Source organism: Stenella coeruleoalba, assembly GCF_951394435.1.
Source record: "Stenella coeruleoalba genome assembly, chromosome: 5".
In the NCBI taxonomy this organism is placed as follows: Eukaryota; Metazoa; Chordata; class Mammalia; order Artiodactyla; family Delphinidae; genus Stenella; species Stenella coeruleoalba.
The window spans coordinates 59,544,661-59,568,055 of record NC_137150.1 but is presented as its reverse complement, the minus strand read 5'-3'; the positions used below and the strand labels follow the sequence as shown (position 1 = coordinate 59,568,055).

Here is a 23,395-nt window from a genome sequence, read left to right as displayed (position 1 = left end):
ATATAACAAAGCAAAATAAATGTAGGGTAAAAATTGAATGTGAAATAAATTCTCAACTTTGATAAAAATCTATGGAAGAAACACTGAAAGAATGTTTATGATGGTTGTCTCTGGAAGAGTAGAACTATGATTATTTTCTCTTGTATATATGCTTTGATACCTTATTTCTTCAGTTAATTTACATTCACTTTATATTCAGAAAAAAAATAATTACAGTAGCATCTCATTTACTTAGCATTTGTATGAATCTCTAAATTATTCCACATAGGACTTCCCTGGTGGCGCAGTGGTTGATAGTCCGCCTGCCAATGCAGGGGACACGGGTTTCATATTCTAACTTACACAGCATCTATTTATGGGAATGTGTTCTTTAGGCAAAGCCATAGGGAGTCTCAAAACACTTCATTTTAAATAATTACCTTTGCTAGAATAATAATCTTCACTGTTCTAAAACACTATTGTATCTTAGAATTATTTAGTTTAATTAATTTAAAAAGTGCAATATGTGTTCCTTGCTGAAAAATCAGGAAATATAGTTAAGTAAAAAGAAAGTAGAAAAGACCCATCCGTCTAGAGACCACCATTTTAACGTTTCTCTCTCTCTATTAGGTTTTTACATTTATTTATATAAATGTGACTGCTTCACATTTATATTCTTTTTTTTTTGTTGTTGTTGTTGTTGTTGTTGTTGTTTTTTTGGTGGTACGCGGGCCTCTCACTGTTGTGGCCTCTCCCGCTGCGGAGCACAGGCTCTGGACGTGCAGGCTCAGTGGCCATGGCTCACGGGCCCAGCTGCTCCGCGGCATATGGGATCTTCCGGGACCGGGGCATGAGCCCGTGTCCCCTGCATCGGCAGGTGGACTCTCAACCACTGTGCCACCAGGGAAGTCCCGCATTTATATTCTTATTATTCTATTCACATTATATATTATTCTTGAACTTCCCTTTTTCATATTAGTATTTCACTAACATCTTTCTGTGTCATACAGAAAGTACATACAGATCTTCTAAAAGTTCCAGATTTGGACTGAGACAGTTATATGTTTTGGGGCCGCTTAACCTAAGTTTTAGCCCTATCATGTTTAAAATGAGAATTCTAATTATAGCTACATCAAGGCATTGTTGAAAGGATTGAATGAGATATTGCGTTTAACTCAGAATTTTGCCAGTGGAACTCAGCAGAGGTTAATTTTAATACTATCCATCTTAACAGCTGTATAGTATTCCATTATATGGAAGCACCATGATCTATTGAACCATTTACTTACTGATGGACATTTAGTGTCCCCTCTTTTATGTGCAATTATAAACACAAAATGCCACACTGAACATCCTTTTACACACATAATTGACAATGTATACAATTATTTCCTTGGCATAAACTCTTGTAAATGGAATTGCTGGGGTACAGGGTATCTACATTTTAAATGTACATGTTAATGGATTTCTCCCTAAGAGATGCTGTAGCCATCTGAACTCCCCCAACCATTTTTCTTTCAGTTTTTCTTAGTGTTATTTGCTATATAGAAGTTTGTTGCTGTTATTTTGTCATAAAGTTAAAGCTGTCAGAAATTTCCTTTATAGTTTCTGGCTTTTACTTAACCTTAGCAAGGTTAAATAAATATTTTCATATAATTCCTTTTAGTAATTTTATAGCTTAAAAAAGTCACAGCTAAGAAACATAAGAAATATATTTTTGCTTTGCCTATTTTCTCCCCTTTGAGGTTTGGAGAGTGATTTAGACTACAGAAAACTACAATGTAAGAGTGAACATCATCATAACTGGAGACCCAGGGGATACAGATTTCTAGAACACACACTATTTAATTATGGAAGCTTTACGGTGTACTTTGCCATCTGGTAGAAAAAGACCTTTCTCAAATTTCTTAACATCTTTTAGACTATTATCACACATTGATTCTTCCAAGTAAACTTTAGAATTACTGTCTAAGGTTAAAAATGGTATTAGGGTTCTTATTTTGTTTATATTAAATTTATACATTTACTTGGAAAGAATCTGTATATCATTTTGAATCTTCTCAATCAGAAAAATGGTATATCTTTTCATTTATAAAAATCTGCTCTTGTGTTCTTTAGTAGAATTTTAGAGTTGTCTTTATACATATTTTTCTCTTTTCCTAATATTATTTTGTTCCCATTTAAGAAAAGGTTTGATTGAAATATTAACTATAATAAATGTTCCCAGAGTGAATTGGTTTTGCACACACACACACAGTTGTTGTGCTAAGTAGGGCTAGCAGAAGGCATTAGAACTTTATCTCACAGTCATTGGAAAAAAGCTGTTTCTAGATCCGTTCATCATTGGAGTAGAGTTCAAAATTCTGTGTCCCATGGGAAAATAGATATTGTTTAATATCTTGGCTATCTTTAACATTGATTTATGTGAAAATACTGGTTTCAAGTCACTTGTAAATAATAGACCTTCTCTTAATGATCTTTCTTTAATCAGAGGAGATTTGGAATAGGATTATCAATGTGTAATTAGCCATATTAAAGGTATTCCCATGAGACCAATTGATTAATGTCTCAATATTTCATTGTATCACATATATATTATAGAAAAGCAACAAATGCTACTTGTGGGTTATGGCATTATCAATGTGACTTCATTTCTTATTTATAAAATTTAATATTTTCTAAAATATTTCAAAAATGTTTCAAAATACCACCAGAACATAAATCCCCTTTATCCCACATTTCATCCTTCTTCCCAAGGCATTTCTGGATGGAATGAGTCCCTAATACCACCAAATCTCAAGATGGTTCCCTGTATTCTTGATGTTGCTATTGTTTCTTATCATCATGAGTAAAATTATAAAGTCCATATTCTTTCTGGAGACCCACTGTGGAACTAAGGTCACCTTAGATTCAACAAATCCTTATTCGAAGAGTATGTAGAGACTAAGTTATAGTTCTGTCCAGAGCCCAGGACCTGGATATCCAGAGTTGATTGGAACAAACTCGTACTATTTTTCTGACTAGGGACTGAATTGCTTCTCTCTCAACTAGGGTTGTTTGGAGCCTCATAGGTAGTGTCTGGCTAGGAGAGGCTGCCCTTGGGATAACCATGGACTCCCTGAACCTTATGGTGGCTTCAGATACTTTATTTGAATGGGATCAGAATTCACAGCAGCCTAGAAATCACTGCAAACTGAGGCCAAACTAAAGCAAGTTGGAAATCCAAGAGAATAGTCCATAGAAAGGTCATTGTTTGGAACTTCTAGCAACTCTCAAAGGTTCGATTGGCTCCCGTTTGCTGGTTCATGGGCCCTCCTGGGAAATCTTTAAGAATTAACATGGTTTTAAAGAGGTGGTAAAGTTGAGATAAAAATGTCAATAAGAGAAGCAAAACAGAAAGTGAGGCGCATTAGGAATTAAATTTGATTTTTTTTTTTTTGTCTCTCACCATGAATTTAAAATTGGGAGTTACTATTTAGTGAATTTCAAGAATAATCCAGGTATTAGGGATTTGAAGGAGATGCAGTTTCTTTTGCTTATTATGGAGTTCAATTCAAGTTCTGTTAAATCTATAAAAATCAATGTAAAGTATATGTATTATGTGACAGTTCCATCTAAAGTATCTTGTATAGAATATAGGGCAAATACAATGGAGCGGCCAAGCACATGTAATTTACCCCACAAATCTAAAGCACTTTCACATTGATTTTTTTGCAGTTTTTTAGCCCCCAGTCACTGAATAGAGAAAAAATAGCTTACTTTCATAGTGTGGTGATACTTATGGCTACAAAACATTCATCTTAGTGCCCTCTAATTCAGGACTATCTTTTTGTTACCTTTCTTGATGGGCTTTTTTAGGTCATTTAAAAAATACTTGTCTTCTCTAAAATGTTATGACAAGAAAATAAAATGGTTTTTAAAATGTTCTGATTTGTTGATTAATTTTGCCCCTAAAATTACATTATACTAGTGTTGTTTTTAATGCTTTAACTATTTCCAAATGCAATTATCTTGAAATAACTTTGAATAGAAAATTGTATATAACTGAAAAGACAGGCTTTCATAATGTATTAAAGTACCTAATTTAGTAACTAAGGATGAAAAGGACACACAAAAACCATCTTTAAGACTGTAATTATAAGTTAAGTCACTATTAAAATGACATGCATATATATTTCCAGTTTAAAATAATTAAAGCTTTTTTTCCCCCAAATGCTTTCACTCACAAGAGGAGACAGTTGTGAACTTACGAGTTCATATATACACAAAAATGTTCCATGGGTTTACCTACCATACATAACAAAAAAGGATCTATCTGTATTGTTTAGAGCAGTATAAACAAGAGATATTTGATTCCCTGCACCTCACCACCTTCACCAAATGCACATTTGCTTACATTTTAACCAGGGTAGCCAACTGTGAAATACAGTCAGATTAATATTTGAAAATCCGAATAATAATAGTAGAGTGACAATACTTAAACATAACCAAGCCTTAGGGATGTTGTATGTCTCTAGCTGTAGCTGCCCCCTCCCATTTTATTTACTCATAAGTATCATTAATACCAAAGATATATAACCTTTGGTGCCAATATGTCACTTTCTCTCTTCAAGTCTTTAGTAGTTGCATGCTTATCTATTTCAGTCAAATGTATTTCTTATCAAAAAAAGAGTGAGAGACCTGACAATACAGTGTTATCGAATTTTTTCAGCTGAGACCCACATGTCATTCAGCATTCAGACATGCTTGCGCTTGATTGATGGATGGGTTTGTGACAAATAACACTAGGATCAACAGCTTTGCACCTTTTCCCCCATCAGAGACCAGAGTAAAGCATAACTCTATAACAATAGTGGGATTAGGGATGCATTAGCTCTCCATCGACCAAAACCATCCATTCCCATCAATACTTTGCACGTAATAACCTGAAGCTATGATAAGGAAACAAAAGAAGGAGAAAAGGGACAGGAGAAAACAAATCAATAAAAGAAGGGAATGTCTGAAAGATGCACTGTCCAAATGAAGATTTTTTTTCCTGCATTGCTGGGCTAATGTCCCTGAATGTGGAAACAATACCTCACCCAGAGTTTTGATGGGGGAGCAGATTGGCACTTTGTTTAAACACAGGTTTGGCATCTGCAGATTGATATTTAGACTAGTTTTTTTTTTTTTTTCAGGGCAAAAGAAGCATTATAGTATTTACTGTGTCCCTAAAATTGCTCTTAAAGAAAAGGGGTGTTTTCACCTGAATGATTGAGACTCTGTGGGGCCAGTTTGGGGATAATTGGAACATGCTCCTGTGTGGACACAGTTTTAATGTCCAGATGCTTAGCAGAGTCACAAACATTCCCTTATATATGGGTTAGTATGAAGAATCTTAATTAACCAATTTACCAAGAGTCACACAAAGCATTTTTTTTCTCTTACCAGACACAGACTAATGCCCCTTTTATGAAAACTGTCCTAGAAGAGTCTTACTTTTCTAGGTAGTTTATTTTTTTGTAAAATCTTTCCACATAAAAATGTATCTTCATTCTCAATTCATAGAATATTTTGATGATAATTTCATCATTTTCCCCATAAACAATGGACCGTTAAGCTTATTTATTCAGGTTTTTTGTTCCTTTTCTTTAGAGAGCTTTTGATTTTTGTATTACCTATCATATTTGTCCTAATTTACAATTTGTTCTAATTGGCCATTGAGTGGGCCAGTATGGTTTTCTCCTGGTGAGGATGAACATTAGTGATATTTGTTCAGAAGAAGAGGTGTGAAAGGAGGAAAAGCCCAAGTTCTAATTGTGGAGCCACTGATCTTGGGAAAGGCACTTCATCATTTTGCTTCAGTTTTCACACTTAGAATAAGAAGAGAATTATATTGTCTAATTCATCATTATCATCATCGACACCATCATTATTAATATTATCATTATTCTACATTGACGTGCTGTAGTGCTTCATTTTTTTAAAGTTTGCAAAGTGTTGAGAAGAAAAAGCCATTTAGTTCCATTCTCTTTTTCTAGTTCTGTGGGAAGATGGATGTCCGTTCCCTTTATTTTAGGAAAAGTAGAAGGAAAAGAGAGAAACTGCCCCATATCCAAACAAATGTGTACAAAATTCTTAGGATAGTTGAAGTTGCTTCCAAACTATAGACCATGGAATCCAAGAGATTAAAAGAATTTCCAGAATAAAAAAAATTTAGGGATGTTCTACTGTCTTATTTGTAGAATAAATTCTAGTTTTATTCCTTGAGCTCAAATCTTATTTCAGGCAGTAAGTCAATTATGTGTGGTTATGAAATCCACTGTATGTGTAAAGGCAGATTTGGCTTGTATTATTGAAGGTCATGGGTATAGTAGTCAGGAAATGCAGTGATGTTTCTATAATTATAAAGAGAACAACTGCATTTTAATTATGATTTTGGAAGTTTTCTTTGGGCCTAAAATAGTTAAAATTATTAAAGCCACATATATCTGACATTACAGGTCATATAGCATTTTTTATATATATCATCATAGCTGACACTTTCTCTGAAAATTTCTGTCTGAACTGAAAACCTTTTAGGTAACAAACCTGATTAAAGGCATATGGTCCAATTTTTTGGACCCCAAATTTGACCTATTTTATAATTGGTAAAATCCAGTGGGTATTTTCTTTCAGATCCTAATACAAGGCCAATCTTGGGGCACTCCAAGTAAGTGATTTTGTGGGGCACCTCTGCTGAAGATGAATGAGCCCCCAACATCCAATTCTGATACCTGTGACTGGGTTTGTTTCATCCTCAATAAGACCACTCACTACTTGCACATCTGTTCCCTTAAAATTTAAAGCAGATGCTGGCCTCTAACTCTAGCCATCTTTATAACCATATAGAGGAAGAGTGCCAGGGTTTTCCAGAGGCCCAGTGTCTTAATATAAAAGGACATTAATAAGCCCAGTCTATGTTTTAATATAAGTGGGAGCATGACCTCTGTTACTGTTATAAAATATATAGTATGTGGCTGATTGATATCTTTTCTTTACTACATAGTCAACTTTCAAGGTTTCTGTGAAAGCTTTTTTAAGCACTCTTACATCTATGACACTCTACAGAACTCTCTAATTTTGTTCCATTTAAGGTTCCGTAAGTGAAGATGCAAGGTTCACATATATATGCATATATATGAACCCAAGCAGGACAAAGCAATCCCCCCTACTTGGCAGGTATATATGTAAATCTTGGATGATGTTTGAATATTTATTACTATATTATCTATTTCCTTTGTGTATATCTTCCAGGACAGAGTAAATTCCTGGAGACAATGTTTGTGTCTTGTCCAGGACTCATTGTACACAACCAAATATAGTGCATGTAGGCATTCTAGAAATATTAATTATATGGAAAGGAATATCAAATGTATTCATGAGCATAAATATACACACATTTCTAATGGGATTAAAAATCACAAATAATTATAATGTTTTTGGACAATTCATACTAAAAAGCAAAGCATGCAGCATAATGTTAAATGGAAAGGTCTATTTTTCTGTCATTCTAGAACTTAGTAACAGTCCAAAGACAAAGTATATGATGATAACTAGAGTCATCATTATAAAATTTATACCAGTTTGCTTAATTGAAACTATGTATACTAACTCAGGTTATACCTGAATAAAAACATAACATATTAAAGCCTAATGTAAAACACTGTGACTAGAATATAAAGTAGATATTCTCAAAAGTTGAAAAGTTTTTTCTTCTCTTCTTTGCCAAGTGCCACATCTCTTCCTGGTTTCTTTCATATTCAGAAAGGATCAGAGATACTCTAAAACTAGGCTCCTCTAACTAGTGCTTGCCTGCCTGCCACCTGTTTTCCTAAGTAAAACTTCACTGTAACATAGCCATGCCCATTTTTTAATGGATTTTCTATGACTGATTTTGTATTACAAGAGCTGAGTTGAGTAGCTAGGACAGATACTATATGTTATAGGTTGAAATGTGTTCTCCCCTCCCCACCAAACCCATATGTTGAAGTCCTAACCCCCAGTATTTCAGAACGTGACCTTATTTGGGGAAATAGGGTCATTGCATATGTAATCATTTAAATTAGGATGGAGTCACACTGGAGGAGAATGGGCCCCAATCCAATATGACTGGTATCCTTATAAAAAGGGGAAAGTTGGACAGAAACATGTACACAGGAAGAACACCATGTGAAGATGACAGCGGAGATAAGGGTAATGCAGCCAAGGAATGCCAAAGATTGCCAAAAGCCAGGGATAAGACATGAGACAGATTCTTGCAGCCCTCTGAAGGAACCAACTCTGTGGACACCATGATCTTAACTTCTAGCCTCCAGAATTGTGAGACAATACTTTTCTGTTGTTTAAGCCACCTAGTTTGTGGTACTTTGTTACAGCTGCCCTAGCAAACTAATATACTGTATAACTCACAAAGCCTATAATATTTACTAATGGCTATTTACAGAAAAAGTTTGCCCACTCCTCCTGTAAGACTCTGGCTTAATCTCGGTGGAATTAGAAGTAAGAATTAGTCATAGGTGACTTGATGGTGGGATACGGATCACTCTTCCTGAGGGCTTTTTGCTGGCTTCAGAAAAGATTAGAAATGATGCTTGTTGATTTTGCTTGTAGACATGTTTTAAAAGACACACACACACACACACACACACACACACACACACAGGTTCAAGTCTCTGACTATCCTAACTTTCTATGAGGAAGTATCTATAGAAGATAGTGAAGAAATTGACTAAATGATTAAAAATTAATTTAACCTGAATCTGTGAGGTCAACAAGGGTCATTTGACTGGATTTAGACTTTTCAGATCTGAATGCTGTTCAACTTAGCTGTTTGTGAAGGCCCAACTTCGGTCTTAGCAAAACACTGCCTGGTAGTTTGAAGCTCCTAAACAATCAAAAACCTTTTTATGAGAAATGTCAATGATTTGTCAGTGGAACACAAAACTTGTGGTTTACATTTCCTTTGAAATGTGCATGAGGATAGAATTAAAGAACTGGTTGCTTGGCGAAGGTCACCGTTTGGCAAGAGGATGCTTGGTTTTGCTGATCCCATCCCTATTTGGAAAGCAGATGGAGACATTCTGGCTACCTCAAAAAACATCTCAGTCCTTTAGTTTGTAATTAATGAACAGAAAGGAGAAGCCAATTTTGGATCCTAAGGGGAAAAATCATCAAATGCTTAAGGATTAAAAATATTTTATGTAATTCAAGAGAGAATATCTACGCCTTTTTCCTCAGAATCAATACTTATTTTCAAACATGTTATTGACCCATGACCAAAATGACAAAAGAAACTAAGTTAAAGGAAGATCCCTGGAGAGTTTTCTTGTCCTAGATAAAGAGCCTTTGTGGCAATTAGAATAGGTGTTCTCTAGACTCTGGTTCCTCAAAGTGAGGTCTGCAGACCAGCAGCATCAGCATCACCTAGAAGCCTGTTAGAAACACAGAATCTCAACCTGCACCTTGGACCTAACAGATGGGTCCTCATTTTAACAATATCTCCAGGTGATTCATAAGCACATTAAAATTTGAGAAGCAATGGTCTTTGTTTCTGAACTGTTGAAACATAGACCAGTGAGACAAATTTTAACCACTTCTCCATTCCCACTGCATGATATAAAAGTGTTTACAGCTTGGATTTTCTCTCCCCCAGGCCCTTTCCCTCATCCTTGAGGTCCTTGTTAGAGAATTGGGCTCTTATCACGTGTTAGTCACTTTTCTAATTGCTTTACATATATTGAATTATTTAATCCTTGAAACGAACTTATGAAGTAGCACTATTAACCTCCAAATTTGACAGATGAGGAAACTGAGGCACACAGGAATAACTTGCTGAAAGTTAGACAGCTTGTACATGATGAAGCCTGGGTTCAAACAAAACCACTAATCACTACACTGAATTGCATCTCAGTACAATGTAGACTGTGAAAACCCTGTTCTAAGTAGTATCCATTGAAAAGTAATAGTAAGGAAGACACCATTTCACAGAAATGACAAGGGAGTCCTAAAATATATTGCAAGTAAGAGAGGCATCTTGGGTCATGAACTATTTTTTTTTTTTGAACTTAAAAAGTATAGTTATTTTTAATATTTTTGTACTACCATCTGTATTTTTTCCCTTTATTATTTTTTAAATTGAAGTATAGTTGATTTACAATGTGTTAATTTCTGCTGTACAGCAAAGTGATTCAGTTATACATACATATACATTCTTTTTTCAATATTCTTTTCCATTATGGTTTATCATAGGATACTGAATATAGTTCTCTCTGCTATACAATAGGACCTTGTTGTTCATCCATTCTATATATAAAAGCTCACATCTGCTAACCCCAACCTCCTACTCCATCCCTTCCCCAACCCCCTCCCCCTTGGCAACTACCAGTCTGTTCTCTATGTCTGTAATTCTGTTTCTGTTTCATAGATAGGTTCATTTGTGTCATATTTTAGATTTCACATGTAAGTGGTATCACATAGTATTTATCTTTCTCTTTCTGACTTCACTTAGTATGATAATCTCTAGTTGCACCCTTATTGCTGCAAACTGCATTATTTCGTTCTTTTTTATGGCCGAGTAATAGTCCACTGTATATATGTACCACATCTTCTTTTTTTTTTTTTTTTTAACATCTTTATTGGGGTATAATTGCTTTACAATGGTGTGTTAGTTTCTGCTTTATAACAAAGTGAATCAGTTATACATATACATATGTTCCCATATCTCTTCCCTCTTGCGTCTCCCTCCCTCCCACCCTCCCTATCCCACCCCTCCAGGCTGTCACAAAGCACCGAGCCAATATCCCTGTGCCATGCGGCTGCTTCCCTCTAGTTATCTACCTTACTACGTTTGTTAGTGTGTATATGTCCATGACTCTCTCTCGCCCTGTCACAGCTCACCCTTCCCCCTCCCCATAACCTCAAGTCCGTTCTCTAGGAGGTCTGCGTCTTTATTCCTGCCTTACCCCTAGGTTCTTCATGACATTTTTTTTTTCTTAAATTCCATATATATGTGTTAGCAGACGGTATTTGTCTTTTTCTTTCTGACTTACTTCACTCTGTATGACAGACTCTAGGTCTACCCACCTCATTACAAATAGCTCAATTTCGTTTCTTTTTATGGCTGAGTAATATTCCATTGTATATATGTGCCACATCTTCTTTATCCATTCATCGGTCGATGGACATTTAGGTTGTTTCCATGTCTTGGCTATTGTGAATAGTGCTGCTATGAACATAGGGGTACATGTACATTTTTGAATTATAGTTTTGTCTAGATATATGCACAGGAGTGGGATTGCTGGATCATATGGTAATTCTATTTTTAGTTTTCTGAGGAACCTCCATACTGTTTTCCACAGTGGCTGCACCAACTTACATTCCCACCAACAGTGTAGGAGAGTTCCCTTTTTGCCACACCCTCTCTGGCATTTGTTATTTGTGGACTTTTAAATGATGGCCATTCTGACCGGTGTGAATTGGTACCTCATTGTAGTTTTGATTTGCATTTCTCTGATCGTCAGTGATGTTGAGCATCTTATGAACTATTATACTTAAGTATAATAGAATCAGCCCAAATCAGTAGGTAGAATCCTAACATGTGTTAAAAATAGAGGCAGAGACTGTAACTTACAGAGTTCATGCTGCTCACAATTCCAAGTAAATTTATTTTGACAGATTGGAAAAACCTGGTCTTATATTCATTTCAGTTATACTGCTGCAGATGTAATTCTGTCTTCATATTGTTCCTGTAAAATGCCAAGTCCCAAATCCTTTGGTTTGTCTAAATATATTTGGATACCCTGAGGGTACTTTATGGCATGGTACTCAGGGTTCATTTTGTGAGACTGTTCTATGGAACTAGTTCCCACCATATTCTAGGCTTACATGGGTACAGAGGACTCAGAAGTTCTTCTGGGTCATTTTCCGGTGAAATCAAGGAGCTGTGGCCTTGGTTTAATCAGTTTTCTCCATCCAAGTCCTTGCTCTATTCAATAAAATCATTCCACCCTCCGTGTGCCCCCCAAAAGAAATGATATCACATACATGTTAATGGAAACCCATCCACAAACTCATTGCCTCCCTCAGTGAAATTAATTTCAAATATTAGCAAGCAGATAGAGGTATATTTGTATGTGTTTGGGAGGGTTCTCCCATTGTACTCTAAGCTGTTCTGGTCATGTGAGAAGTAGGGGTAGAGGGGATTGCTTGAGGAGGTTAACTTCCTGCTCTCCTGAGGAGGATAAGCTTCCTGTCTATTCTCTGAGATCTGCTGGCCCTCAGCACAATTCAGCATCACTGGGAGATGTAAAGTGGTGGTGTAGTACAAAGAGCACTGCATTAGGATTTTGAAGACCCAGTCCCAGCTATGTCACTTCCTAGCTATGTAAATTTGGGTGAGTTATTTTGACCATACTGGAAACAGGGGTTAATGTTTGTTACCTAAGGATCTTTGTGGGAATTAAATGAGGTCTCTCGTGTGAAAGCCCCAGCATGATGCCTGCTACATTGTAAGTACTCAGTATGTGTTCATTTTTTCCCCTTTCTTGCAGCTGCCATCTTGGGACTTGCGGTCCAGTCGAGCATAAGTTGACACAACTGGTGAGTTCTCCCCTCTGTCCTCCACCCCTTTAATTCATCCCGTCAGTCTCCCCCTCCAAGATTCCTGGAGAACATAGAGCCCGTTTTCAGTGTACTGCTCTGGCTTTGGTTTCTCCTTACCCCAGTTCCTGTAGTATGACCCTTATAACTGACATCAGTCCCGTGGCCAAGAGTCTCAGCTGCGTTGAGTCCTGCACTCCCAGCAAGCTTGGCAGGAGCTAGATGATCAGTAGAGAGCTAAACCAGTGAGGACCAAAGAACTTGGGTGCCAATGGCTTGGGTTCTATGCATGTATGTGTTTTAGGGAGAAACTATTGATTATTAGTAATAAAACATAACAGTTTTATGGAGTACTTATCATATGCCACATGCTATACACTCCTTTCCTCATTCATCATAGCAGCTTTGCAAGATAGGTATTATTACCACCACTTTGCAAATGAGAAAACTGAGGCTCTGGGAAGTTAAGTAACTTGCTTAAAGTAATACAGTTAGCAAGTGCTGTGGCAGAGAAAATGCTGTGTATTCACCGCACTATTATTTCTAACTGGGCAAGTAGGAAGTTGGTATTTACCAGCCTCCCTTGTAATTTGGTTCGAGTCGTGTGACTGTGTTTTAGCTAATGGAATTGGATGGAAGTGACATAAGTCATTTCCAGGACTAGTTCCCTCCACGTTCTGCTTTCCCTACAAAGATGACTGTGGGAAGCATGCATTAGATAGCAGAGCTACAGGATAAAGGAAGGCCACCCAGCCCTTATCAGACCTATGACATGAGCAAGAACGAATCTTATCAAAGATTTTGGGGGTTAATTGAGTGACAGACTGGGTTTTGGAGCCAAGTTGTTGGGACACCAAAATTCTAACACACTGTGCTGTAGTCTCTTGATATTGACACTAATGACAGACATTAGAGAGTGAACAAAATTTGAACAGAGAGACAGAGAAAAGCTAAAAATGTGCTTTGGTTATGAAAAAATAATACTGATTACAATTATTCAAGTGAATTACCACATAATTACCACTCAAAAAATAATGACTAACTATTGGTAAGCTTTATTTCATTTCAGAGTTTATTCTCTATATTTAAAGTTGTGATCAAAAAGTTAAAAGCCACGCCCAATCTCAGTGCTTAGAGATACTTGTTTGATGGCCATAGTTGTTCTAGGCACAACAGTCATGTTCACAACTATAAAAAATTAGAATAATATAGGTTACAAGTGAACAAATGTTAGAAGCAGGCCATCCATTTTAAAATTCTTAATCATAACGGGTACAGGTTGACCTATAGTATACTGAATTTTAAGCCATAACAAGATATTGTACGGACACCCCAGAGGCTGTTGGAAGCAACCTCAGACTTATTTGATTTTTTTTTTCCAATCATGTGTTTGCTGATAGGTAGACTAGTTTTATCATTTGGGTCATATGATTACAAATACCTCAAAGGCACTGTTTGTGTGTTATATGTTTTATATCACATATAAACATATATTTATATATAAGCCTCTAATAGAATTATAACAGTTACCGTCTTGAAAAGTAAATTGATTAGAATATTCTCCTTTAGTATCAGAAAACTGAGACCTTTTTAAGGAACTTAAACACAAGAAGGGTGTATTTTCAATAATAGCAAATTTACAAAGCATTCTCTATAGACAGCTCTCATTTCATTTTCACAACAACCCTAGGAGGAAATGGAGGCCACAGAGAGGTTAAGTAACTTGTCCAATGTTACACAGCTTGTAAACTGAAGAGCCAAGATTTGAACTCAGCCAGTTTAGCTCAGAATCTATGCTCTTTAACCATTCTGTGCATTCTGCTGCCTCTCTACAACACTGCTGTAGTGCTAGCCACGGGCCAGGAGCTGGTGAAGCGTGCTCACTCTTTATTCCTCTTTTTGTCTGCAGACAACTTAATCTGACAAATCAGTGTGGACTTTCACAAACCTTTATTTTGATCATGTTTCAGATTTATATACCCTTAGGGTCAATATCTTGCTGCCAGAGAAATTAGAGGAAATTTGATGAACAATTCAGTAGGCAGACTATTCCAACACTAGGATTTTGCAAAGAAACTAACTTCCAGTTTTGGCAAACAAAAATTATGACTAAAGGACAGGAAAATGCCAGAGATTATGAAAAATCATACTGTACAACATTAATGGGTATTATTTATTGAGAGTCTTCTGTGGGCCAGGTTCTAGGTTTTATATCATTATTTATATCTCAGAACAACTCTATGAAGTATATATTACTTAATTGAATCTCAAATGTCATAGATTGTAAATTCCACAATTTATGTACTAGTAAGAAAAAAAAGCTTTAAACCAAGACAGATCATCTATTCTAAGATGTATTCTGATATCAGAGATGTTAAAATGTGAAAGAATATGCATCTTAACTCTGATGAAATATGATATGAATCCCCACATTACAGATGAGGAAACAGACTTCATGAGGTTATGTTGCCAAAGATCACATATGGTTAGCCAGGGGTAGACCCAGGGCTCACATTCATGTGGGTCTAAATTGAAGCCCATGCTCTTAACCATTTGATGGCATGTGTCTCACTTTGTGTTTATGCCTCAGGAAGTGAAATTAAATATCTCTTTGTTATTAAGTTGATCATCAGTATGCTGCAGACTGGTAACTTAAATCTCAAGGTGACTTTTCAAGATCTGATCACTCATTAAGGCCAAATAGGCCAAGAAATAGAAACCAATCTCTACTTCATTTACAGCTATGTAGACAGCGTCAACATTACAGCTTTCAAGTGATAATTTCTGTCTCTTGTCCTGGAATCATCATTTTAGCTTATAATGAAAAAGAACATTTTTTTATACAAAATCAGATCTTTCTTTCCGAAGACATTGCTTGGTCTGCTGTTCAGTTCACAAACAAAGTACAATTTCTCTACTTTTAATAACTCAAGATGTTTCATAACTATGTCATGGTTTGAGCTTTGAGAACAAGCAAACAAGACCACACGAAGCTTGAAGCACAGAGCAATTTCATAAAAATATTTTTAACAATAAAGACCCACAAGACAGAAATACAGAAAACGCATACATACTTGACTGAGAATCCCAGTTTTTTTTTTCCAGGAGGCGACAGCAGCTTTAAACATTGCCTTCCTCCTATATAGGACAATACATGTACAGTATATAACTTCAGTTCCTGTTCTAAAAGCACTATGAGCCATTGTTTTACGATTGTCTCTTGAGGCTGAAGGAAAATGTTATTTGTAGTCTGAAAGAATAGGTTTTAATATAGGCATTTAATTTTCTTTCCATATACTCCCTGATTAAAACAAGGTTTGCCCCATATTCTTTTTTTTTTTAAGTCCTCTTTACCCACATTAACAAAACAACATACTGACTATGGCCGTGACTTTGACTTTGACTGCCTTAAGTTTAGATAGAACTTGGTTCTATCTCTCACGCTGTGTCCAGGCATTGAGTGAAATTTGGTTACATTGACAAAATTTAATTTTTAGTTATAAAAAGACTATTTGTCCCCCATCTTAAACTGAATGGTGATATAGTTTATTGATATATTTAGTTGTTTTTGAAAAATATTTTTTTGTTTATCTATTTATGTAGGCTGCACTGGGTCTTAGTTGTAGCACATGGGATCTTTTAGTTGTGGCATGCGGACTCTTAGTTGTGGCATGAAGGCGGGATCTAGTTCCCTGACCAGGAATTAAACATGGGCCCCCTGCGCTGGGAGCACAGAGTCCTACCCACTGGGCCACAGGGAAGTCCCTATTTAGTTGTTTTTAAAATTAGTTGATAAGAATATAAAAAGAATATACTGCTCCTTAGCAATTACTGAAATAAGCAAAACATTTAAATCCACAAGGGCCCTGAACAGTCAAACAAACAAATAAAGAAAAAAAATATATATATATACACACACACATATATAAAAATATAAATTCAGTTTACAAAAGTGGAGATTTGGAGCATTGAAAGTTATTGCTGTCACTCATGATAGTATTATTATTGTTTCTAGGCTACAGAAATAATATGCTCTTTATTTTAAAAAATCCCCAAAATATAGACAAATACAAGGAAGAAAGTGAAAACATCCTAAATCCAACTTCTGAGATTGTTATAGTTTGGAGAGATTAGGAAATTGCAAGAGAGTGGCAGTTTGGATTCAAATCCAGGTTTAACTATAAACCATATGATTTTTTTTTAAACCATACTGTGTTACCTTTCCATTATCACTTTATACTCACTGGGAGCTAGATCAACAAGTGTACTTTGATTTGAAGAGGGCTGAATATGGAATATTCTAATAAGACTTAACACTGATATAAACATAGCCAGAAAAGAAAATGTTAAAATGTTCACATAAATTGGAAGCCTGGGCTTGGGTTCAGTTGTTCATACACTAGAATACATGTCTGTGTTCTGTTGGGATTACATGCTCAGTTCTAATCTATTCAGTTTCACTCACATGAGCTCTTACTATGTGCTGGATACTGTGTGAGGTATTTTATATGTACAACATTTCTTCCCAGTAACTCTGCAAGTTAGGTATTATTGGCCCCTACTTTAAAGATGAGAAAACTGGAGCTGAGATAGGTTAGGAGACTTGTTCTGGTAAATGGTAGAGCTGAGGTATGTACCCAGGTCTGTGTGCCCCAAAGTTATGGTCTTACTACTGTGATATCTGAACAATACCTGATCCCCATCCTCCAGGAACTTAGAGTCTAATAGGATATGGGATCATTGTAGAAATAACTAAAACATAAGAAAGAATACAAAAGAAACCATCCATAGATATAAACAGTGTTATGAGAATTCAAATCCAGAGAGACATATCTAGATATGTGTGGCAGTTAGGAATGAGAGGAGATAGAGAGCAGGAAAACACTCCCATTAAGAACCTGGATGGGAAAAGGGACTTAAAGGAAGAATGAAATAGATATGATGAAGACTGGGTGGAACAAAGCTGAATCAAGAAGAAGAAATAGGAAATCTAATATGTTGGTTACATATAAGGTGTGAGTAGGAAGTAAGGAGAGATCAAGTTAGAAAGGTGACTTTGGCTGTACCATTGAAGGTTTGAGGCTCAAAGGGAGGAGTCTGTACATGATTCACCAGGCAGTGAGGCTCACTGAAAAGTTTCTGAGTGGAGGGAGACCTTAGGAAGATTGATCAGGCAGTAGTATGGAGAGGAAGAAGGCCAGTTCGTTGCAAGTCAATTCCCTTGGCTTTCAGTAAGATACATATTACTATCCTCATTTTAAGGATGAAGAAACTGAGGCTCATAGGGGCTAAGTAGCTTGCCCAAAGTCACAGTAAACAGAAGAGCCGGGACTTGAGTCAAGTCCCCCCAACTCCAGAGCCTCACTCTGTCCGCTAGGCCTAACTACTGCAAGTGAGGTCCGTGGACCGCAGCTTCAGCCCCCAGGCCACCTGAGAGCTCATTAGAAATGCAGACCTACTGAATCAAAATATGCATTTTCACATGATATATGCACATCAAACTACTAGGCCACATTTCTTTTCCTTACAATGACCTATATAATTCCTGGAAAAATCATTTAGTTGGCTGCAAATCCAATTGTTAGGTAGTTTCCTCACATAAGAGTTAAGAACTACATAAGAAAAGGGGGCCTTCTGGATTTTGTTCTCTCTGGCAAACAAATCAGGAATTTAAAAATTGAAATTGTAACTAGCTGTGTGGCCTTGGGCAAGTCACTTAACTTCTCTGAATTTTAGTTTCATCATCTGCATAATATTTAGCCTGAAAAAATCAAATAAGTTGATGTTTGTGAAAAGAGCTCATACACTGGAAAATCATTATAAACATATGAAGTGCTGTTATTAGGAGATATAGCTATGAGGTACCTTATTTCAAAAAAGCAGAAAGAAAGAAAAAAGGAGGGAGGGAGGGAGGGGGAAGAGAGAGAAAGGGGAGGAGACAGAGAGGAAAGAGAAAGGAAGGAAGGAAGGAAGGGTGAAAAGAAAGAAAGGCAGGGACAATATTAAAAAAAAAAAAAGAAGGAAAACCAGTCACTGCAGCAGGGGTTTGAAGAACTGATGGGTAAAAGGTAAAGGAGTCTGGGAAATCTAATTTCTGTTCCACACAGGTGTTGATGAATATACCGAGACGTCACTGCACATGGAATTGGGAAGTGGTAACAAGGGCCTGTGTGGTCTTGGCCCAAAGTCACAAACTGGAGGCTGGTAAAGTCATACATAAATTAGTCATGTAGTAATTAAAGGAACGAGAAACAGTTCATTTGAGGAAAAAGTAGTATAGATTTTTAATCTTGAGCAGAGAAATCTACATTCTGAATTAATAATGCAACATTTGTTACCCATTTACTGTAGTTACCACATAAAATTAAGACACATTAACTGATTTCAAGCAAGAGACTCTTTAGTTAGCCCAGACAGTGAGGGAGGTTTGACAGTGAACACATTAAAAGGAGATTATGGACTCCTTATTCCTAATGCTTTTGACATATATTTCTTGAGGGCCTACTATTTCCCAGGCATTGTGCTAAGTGCTGGGGCTACAAAGTGCGTAATATGTAGTTACTTTCTCAATTAAGTAATAATTCAAAGAGAAAAAGATACAAGTTATTATAATGCAGGGTAAAAAGTGAAAAGGTCCATAAAATGGTTATAAATAAGAGGGTATGAAAATTTGGAGGCCAAGGAAGTATTAACTTCCGATGTAGAAAGTATTAAGAAAGGCTTCCTGAATAAGGCACACTACATATTTTTAAGTTTTATTCTTTGGTCTTCCAAGAATCAAGGACATGAACTAATCATCTGCTGAGATTCTTTCTTATTTTCTAATGCTGTGATTGTTATTATCATGCTATAAAACAGTCGATTAAATTTTAATATATTTGGAACTGAGGAAAAACTAAGGCAGCAGAAACCCTGACATTATTTTGGCATCACTTGACTGTGGAAACCCATATCTATACAATATTTAAAAAGTTAAAAAAAAAAGAAAAAGAAAAAACATAACTAAAATTAGTTTTAATTCAGCCAAACAACCAGTCAGTTTATTGAGACATTAGTGTCAATTCATTCTGTTGATTTGTTGGTCCCATGCTGACACAAACCTATAAAGAGAATACAGATGTATAAAAAACTAATCAGTCACCAACCCCCTTTCCTCCCAACCCCAGTTAAATTAAAATATTTCTGAGGCAGGGAAGGGGAAGTAATGGTTATAGTATGTACTGTGCAGGTAGTTTGTACGGATGAAGCAGTTACAATTTTTTATATTGGTCACCAGGAAAAATATGGGAAAACCTGCCTTTCTACATGTTGTAAAGTTTTGGCATATTCAATAAAAATCAAGTGGAATATATTTAAAGGGTTCTAGTATGTAAAATCTGCTAATCAAGTATCCCAATTCAGGAATTAAAAGCTTAGAAAGAAGAAAATACTGAAAACCAGAGAATAATTTTTTTTTCTGTTTTTGTAATTGCTCTAAGGCTAAGTAATGCTCTTTGAGATAATTTTAGAAGAATTTAGTAATATTAGACATATTAAAGATATCTGGATGGGGGAAAACCCTTTAGAATTTATCAACAGAATGGAATAGAATGTTAGTCAACAATTTTTTTAATGTAGTTTCACATATCTGATAGATGAGCTGAATTTTTTTGGAGGAGTGTTAATAAATGCATAAGCTCTGGGCTTGCTGAACTTCTGAAGGACATGTGCCTGTAATTGGCCTTTCTCATTTCTGTCTTGTTAACAAGTATATAAATAAGAGAAGCCTTCAGTAATTGGCTCAGAGTTACTAATGAATTAATTAACTTCAGTCTATTTTACCTAACCTTTAATAATAAGAGTCTTTTTATTTTTTTGGTTCAGCAATAGGTCTGACAGACTGAAAAAACAGACATGCAGCAAAGCTCTTGAAAATTAATGAGAAACGAGGAAAGAATCAATGTACATTCTGCTTGCAGAGAACTGACACAAAAAAGACACAATAAACCATGAACAAACACAGTCAGTTTAAAAAATAGGTTAGAAAAAGTGGGCAAATTCAATTATAGAAGTAATTAGAAGATATAGGGCAAGGCTGCCTTTTGGGACTGTGCCAGAAAACATGAATTAATATGAGTGAATAGAAAGAACCCATGTAGTAATTAAGAAGCAATCACCTATGGCAATGAGTACCTGAAAACAGTCTGCAAACTATTAATTCAGTGATCAAAAATATTTTTAGATGATTAATATGGCAAATTTATTTAAAAGACTAATTTCTGGAAAGATATCAAGACAATAGCACACTATTTGTTCCTCTGGCATTTATATAGCTAATTAAATTTCATAATTTGCAACAACAGTCATTATTACCTGAAAACAGTAAAAGCAATATTTTGCCTCCTTTTCATAAAACAGTGGTTCTAAAATCAATAAGTTAAATCCAGCTCCTGCTGTCCTCCTATAAGTGCCTAAGCTTTGATTGTTACATTCTTTCAATGTGCATTTTTCTTATAAGTCTCTGTTTCAGTAACATTAAGCATTTGAATTAATGTACATATCCTCAAAGGTTTTATATGTTCCCATACCTGGGCAGGGATTCCACACACTGTTTAATTTCAACAGTATCAAATAAAAGCAGTTTAATGAACTATTTGTGCATCAAAGACTTTCTTACTTGGTCAACAGAGGTCTGTTACTTCAGTACACACCATTCCTCCCCCTAGAATACAAAGGCATAGACACATTATAGTGAAGAGTGCTTTACAACACACAGAAGGCTAATGGCTTCTGAAATAGGTGATTATCAGAGCCCTGTAGAGCAAGATGAGGGTCTGGCTGGTAATAAATAACCTCGCAATATGAATTATCCTATTTCCACAGCTTTAAAAAAAAACAACGTACATTTCATTTGTTGACCAGAAAATTCTGGAAAATGCTGTCTTTTTGGAAATAACAGGGAGCTACTAAAACAAATCAGTGTGTCCGTGGGGAGTTATTGAGCACCTACTAAGGGCCTAAGGCACAAAAGTCAATCCTGAAATGCTAACCTTGGAACAAATAGTTGTGTGTGTATGTGTGATTTCCTTTTGGAAGCCAATAAACAAAACCTTTGTACGCCATGCTTTAGAGATGCTAGATTTTTAATTACTAAATTTGCTCATGGATTAGTGCTGTTTGTGAGGTTAAGGTATAAATTCATTACCTACAAAACAAGATCAAGCTTGAAACTCATCGAGACTCACTATTACAGAGGGCACGGAGGGAAAGAGTGTAGGTATTTGAGAAGAATAAACATGAGAGATTTTAACAAGATACCAAATTAAGCAGATATTAGATCTGTCCAGTTCTTTCATTATCTGTATTTCTCTCATTTTCTTAAAACAAGCCAGGTGCTTTTGAAAAGAACATACAAGAGAAGATAGCCTCTAGCAGAGGTCTCTCATTCTCTGAGTTTGCTTCATGTTGTTAATTATCAAACTTAGGTATGACAACAGCAAACAAACAACTCCTCTGCCAGCTAGATGACGCTGATGACAGAGAGCTCCCCAAGAGGCAGGCAGTTGGGAACTAGTGAAGTGAGTACAGCTTAGAGGCGTGGGGCTGAGAGGGGCTGTCAGCTGAACAGGACCCACTCGCCATGGAGTGTTAATGTGTCAATGAAGGGGAAAAGCATGAATGAACCACATAGAAACTGAAAATAACTCAGCTGGTTGGAAATGGAATTTGGGCTCTTTGCCAAAGTAAGGTGTTTAAGGGCACACACCCTAACACCTAGGGAAAAAAAGGCTGCCCTTGAATTTGAAAAGACAAAATATTTTGAAGAAAGAAGACAAATGGCTTTTTTCATCAGAAATAAACTTCCTTTTTTTCTTTTATTCTTCCCTTCCATGCAACAAACATTTTCTGAGTTCCTACTTTTTGCCAGGTTCTGGATTAGGAATGAAGAAGGAAGAGAGGGAGAATGGAATAAATATAAAAGTAAATGAGGAGACTGGTTCAAGACGGCAGAGTAGAAGGATGTGTGCTCACTCCCTCTTGTGAGAGCACCGGAATCACAACTAACTGCTGAACAATCATCGACAGGAAGACACTGGAACTCACCAGAAAAGATACCCCACATCCAAAGAAAAAGGAGAAGCCACAATGAGATGGTAGGAGGGGCGCAATACAATAAAATCAAATCCCATAACCGCTGGGTGGGTGACTCACAAACTGGAGAACACTTATACCACAGAAGTCCACCCACTGGAGTGAAGGTTCTGAACTCCATGTCAGGCTTCCCAACCTGGGGGTCTGGCAATGGAAGGAGGAATTCCTAGAGAATCAGACTTTGAAGATTAGCAGGATTTGATTTTAGGACTTCGGCAGGACTGGGGGAAACAGAGACTCCACTCTTGGAGGGCACACACAAAGTAGTGTGCACATCGGGACGCAGGGGAAGGAGCAGTGACCCCATAGCAGACTGAACCAGACCTACCTGCTAGTGTTGGAGGGTCTCCTGCAGAGGCGGGGGGTGGCTGTGGCTCACTGTGGGGACAAGGACACTAGTAACAGCAGTTCTGGGAAGTACTCCTTGGTGTGAGCCCTCCCAGAGTCCACCACAGTGCCTGGGTAGGCTCCAGTGTTGGGTTGCCTCAGGCCAAACAACCAACAGGGAGGGAACCCAGCCCCACCCATCAGCAGACAAGTGGATTAAGGTTTTACTGAGCTCTGCCCACCAGAGCTCTACCCACTACCAGTCCCTCCCATCAGGAAGCTTGCACAAGCCTCTTAGATAGCCTCATCCACCAGAGGGCAGACAGCAGAAGCAAGAAGA

The 23,395-nt window shown here is 36.7% G+C and overlaps 1 protein-coding gene across 1 annotated transcript in view; it reads left to right on the top strand.

Moving 5' to 3' along the window:
* LOC307186342 (uncharacterized protein) overlaps window positions 1-18,736 on the top strand; it is a gene marked incomplete at its 5' end in the record, with an annotated part of 57,514 nt that extends 38,778 nt beyond the window's left edge. Inside the window, 2 exons of the mRNA XM_079921403.1 lie at window positions 12,549-12,597; window positions 18,705-18,736. Of these exons, the coding sequence (XP_079777529.1) occupies window positions 12,549-12,584 (36 nt within the window). The 3' untranslated portion in view covers window positions 12,585-12,597; window positions 18,705-18,736. The remainder of the gene's footprint in view (window positions 1-12,548; window positions 12,598-18,704) is intronic.
* Window positions 18,737-23,395: the final 4,659 nt, after the last annotated feature.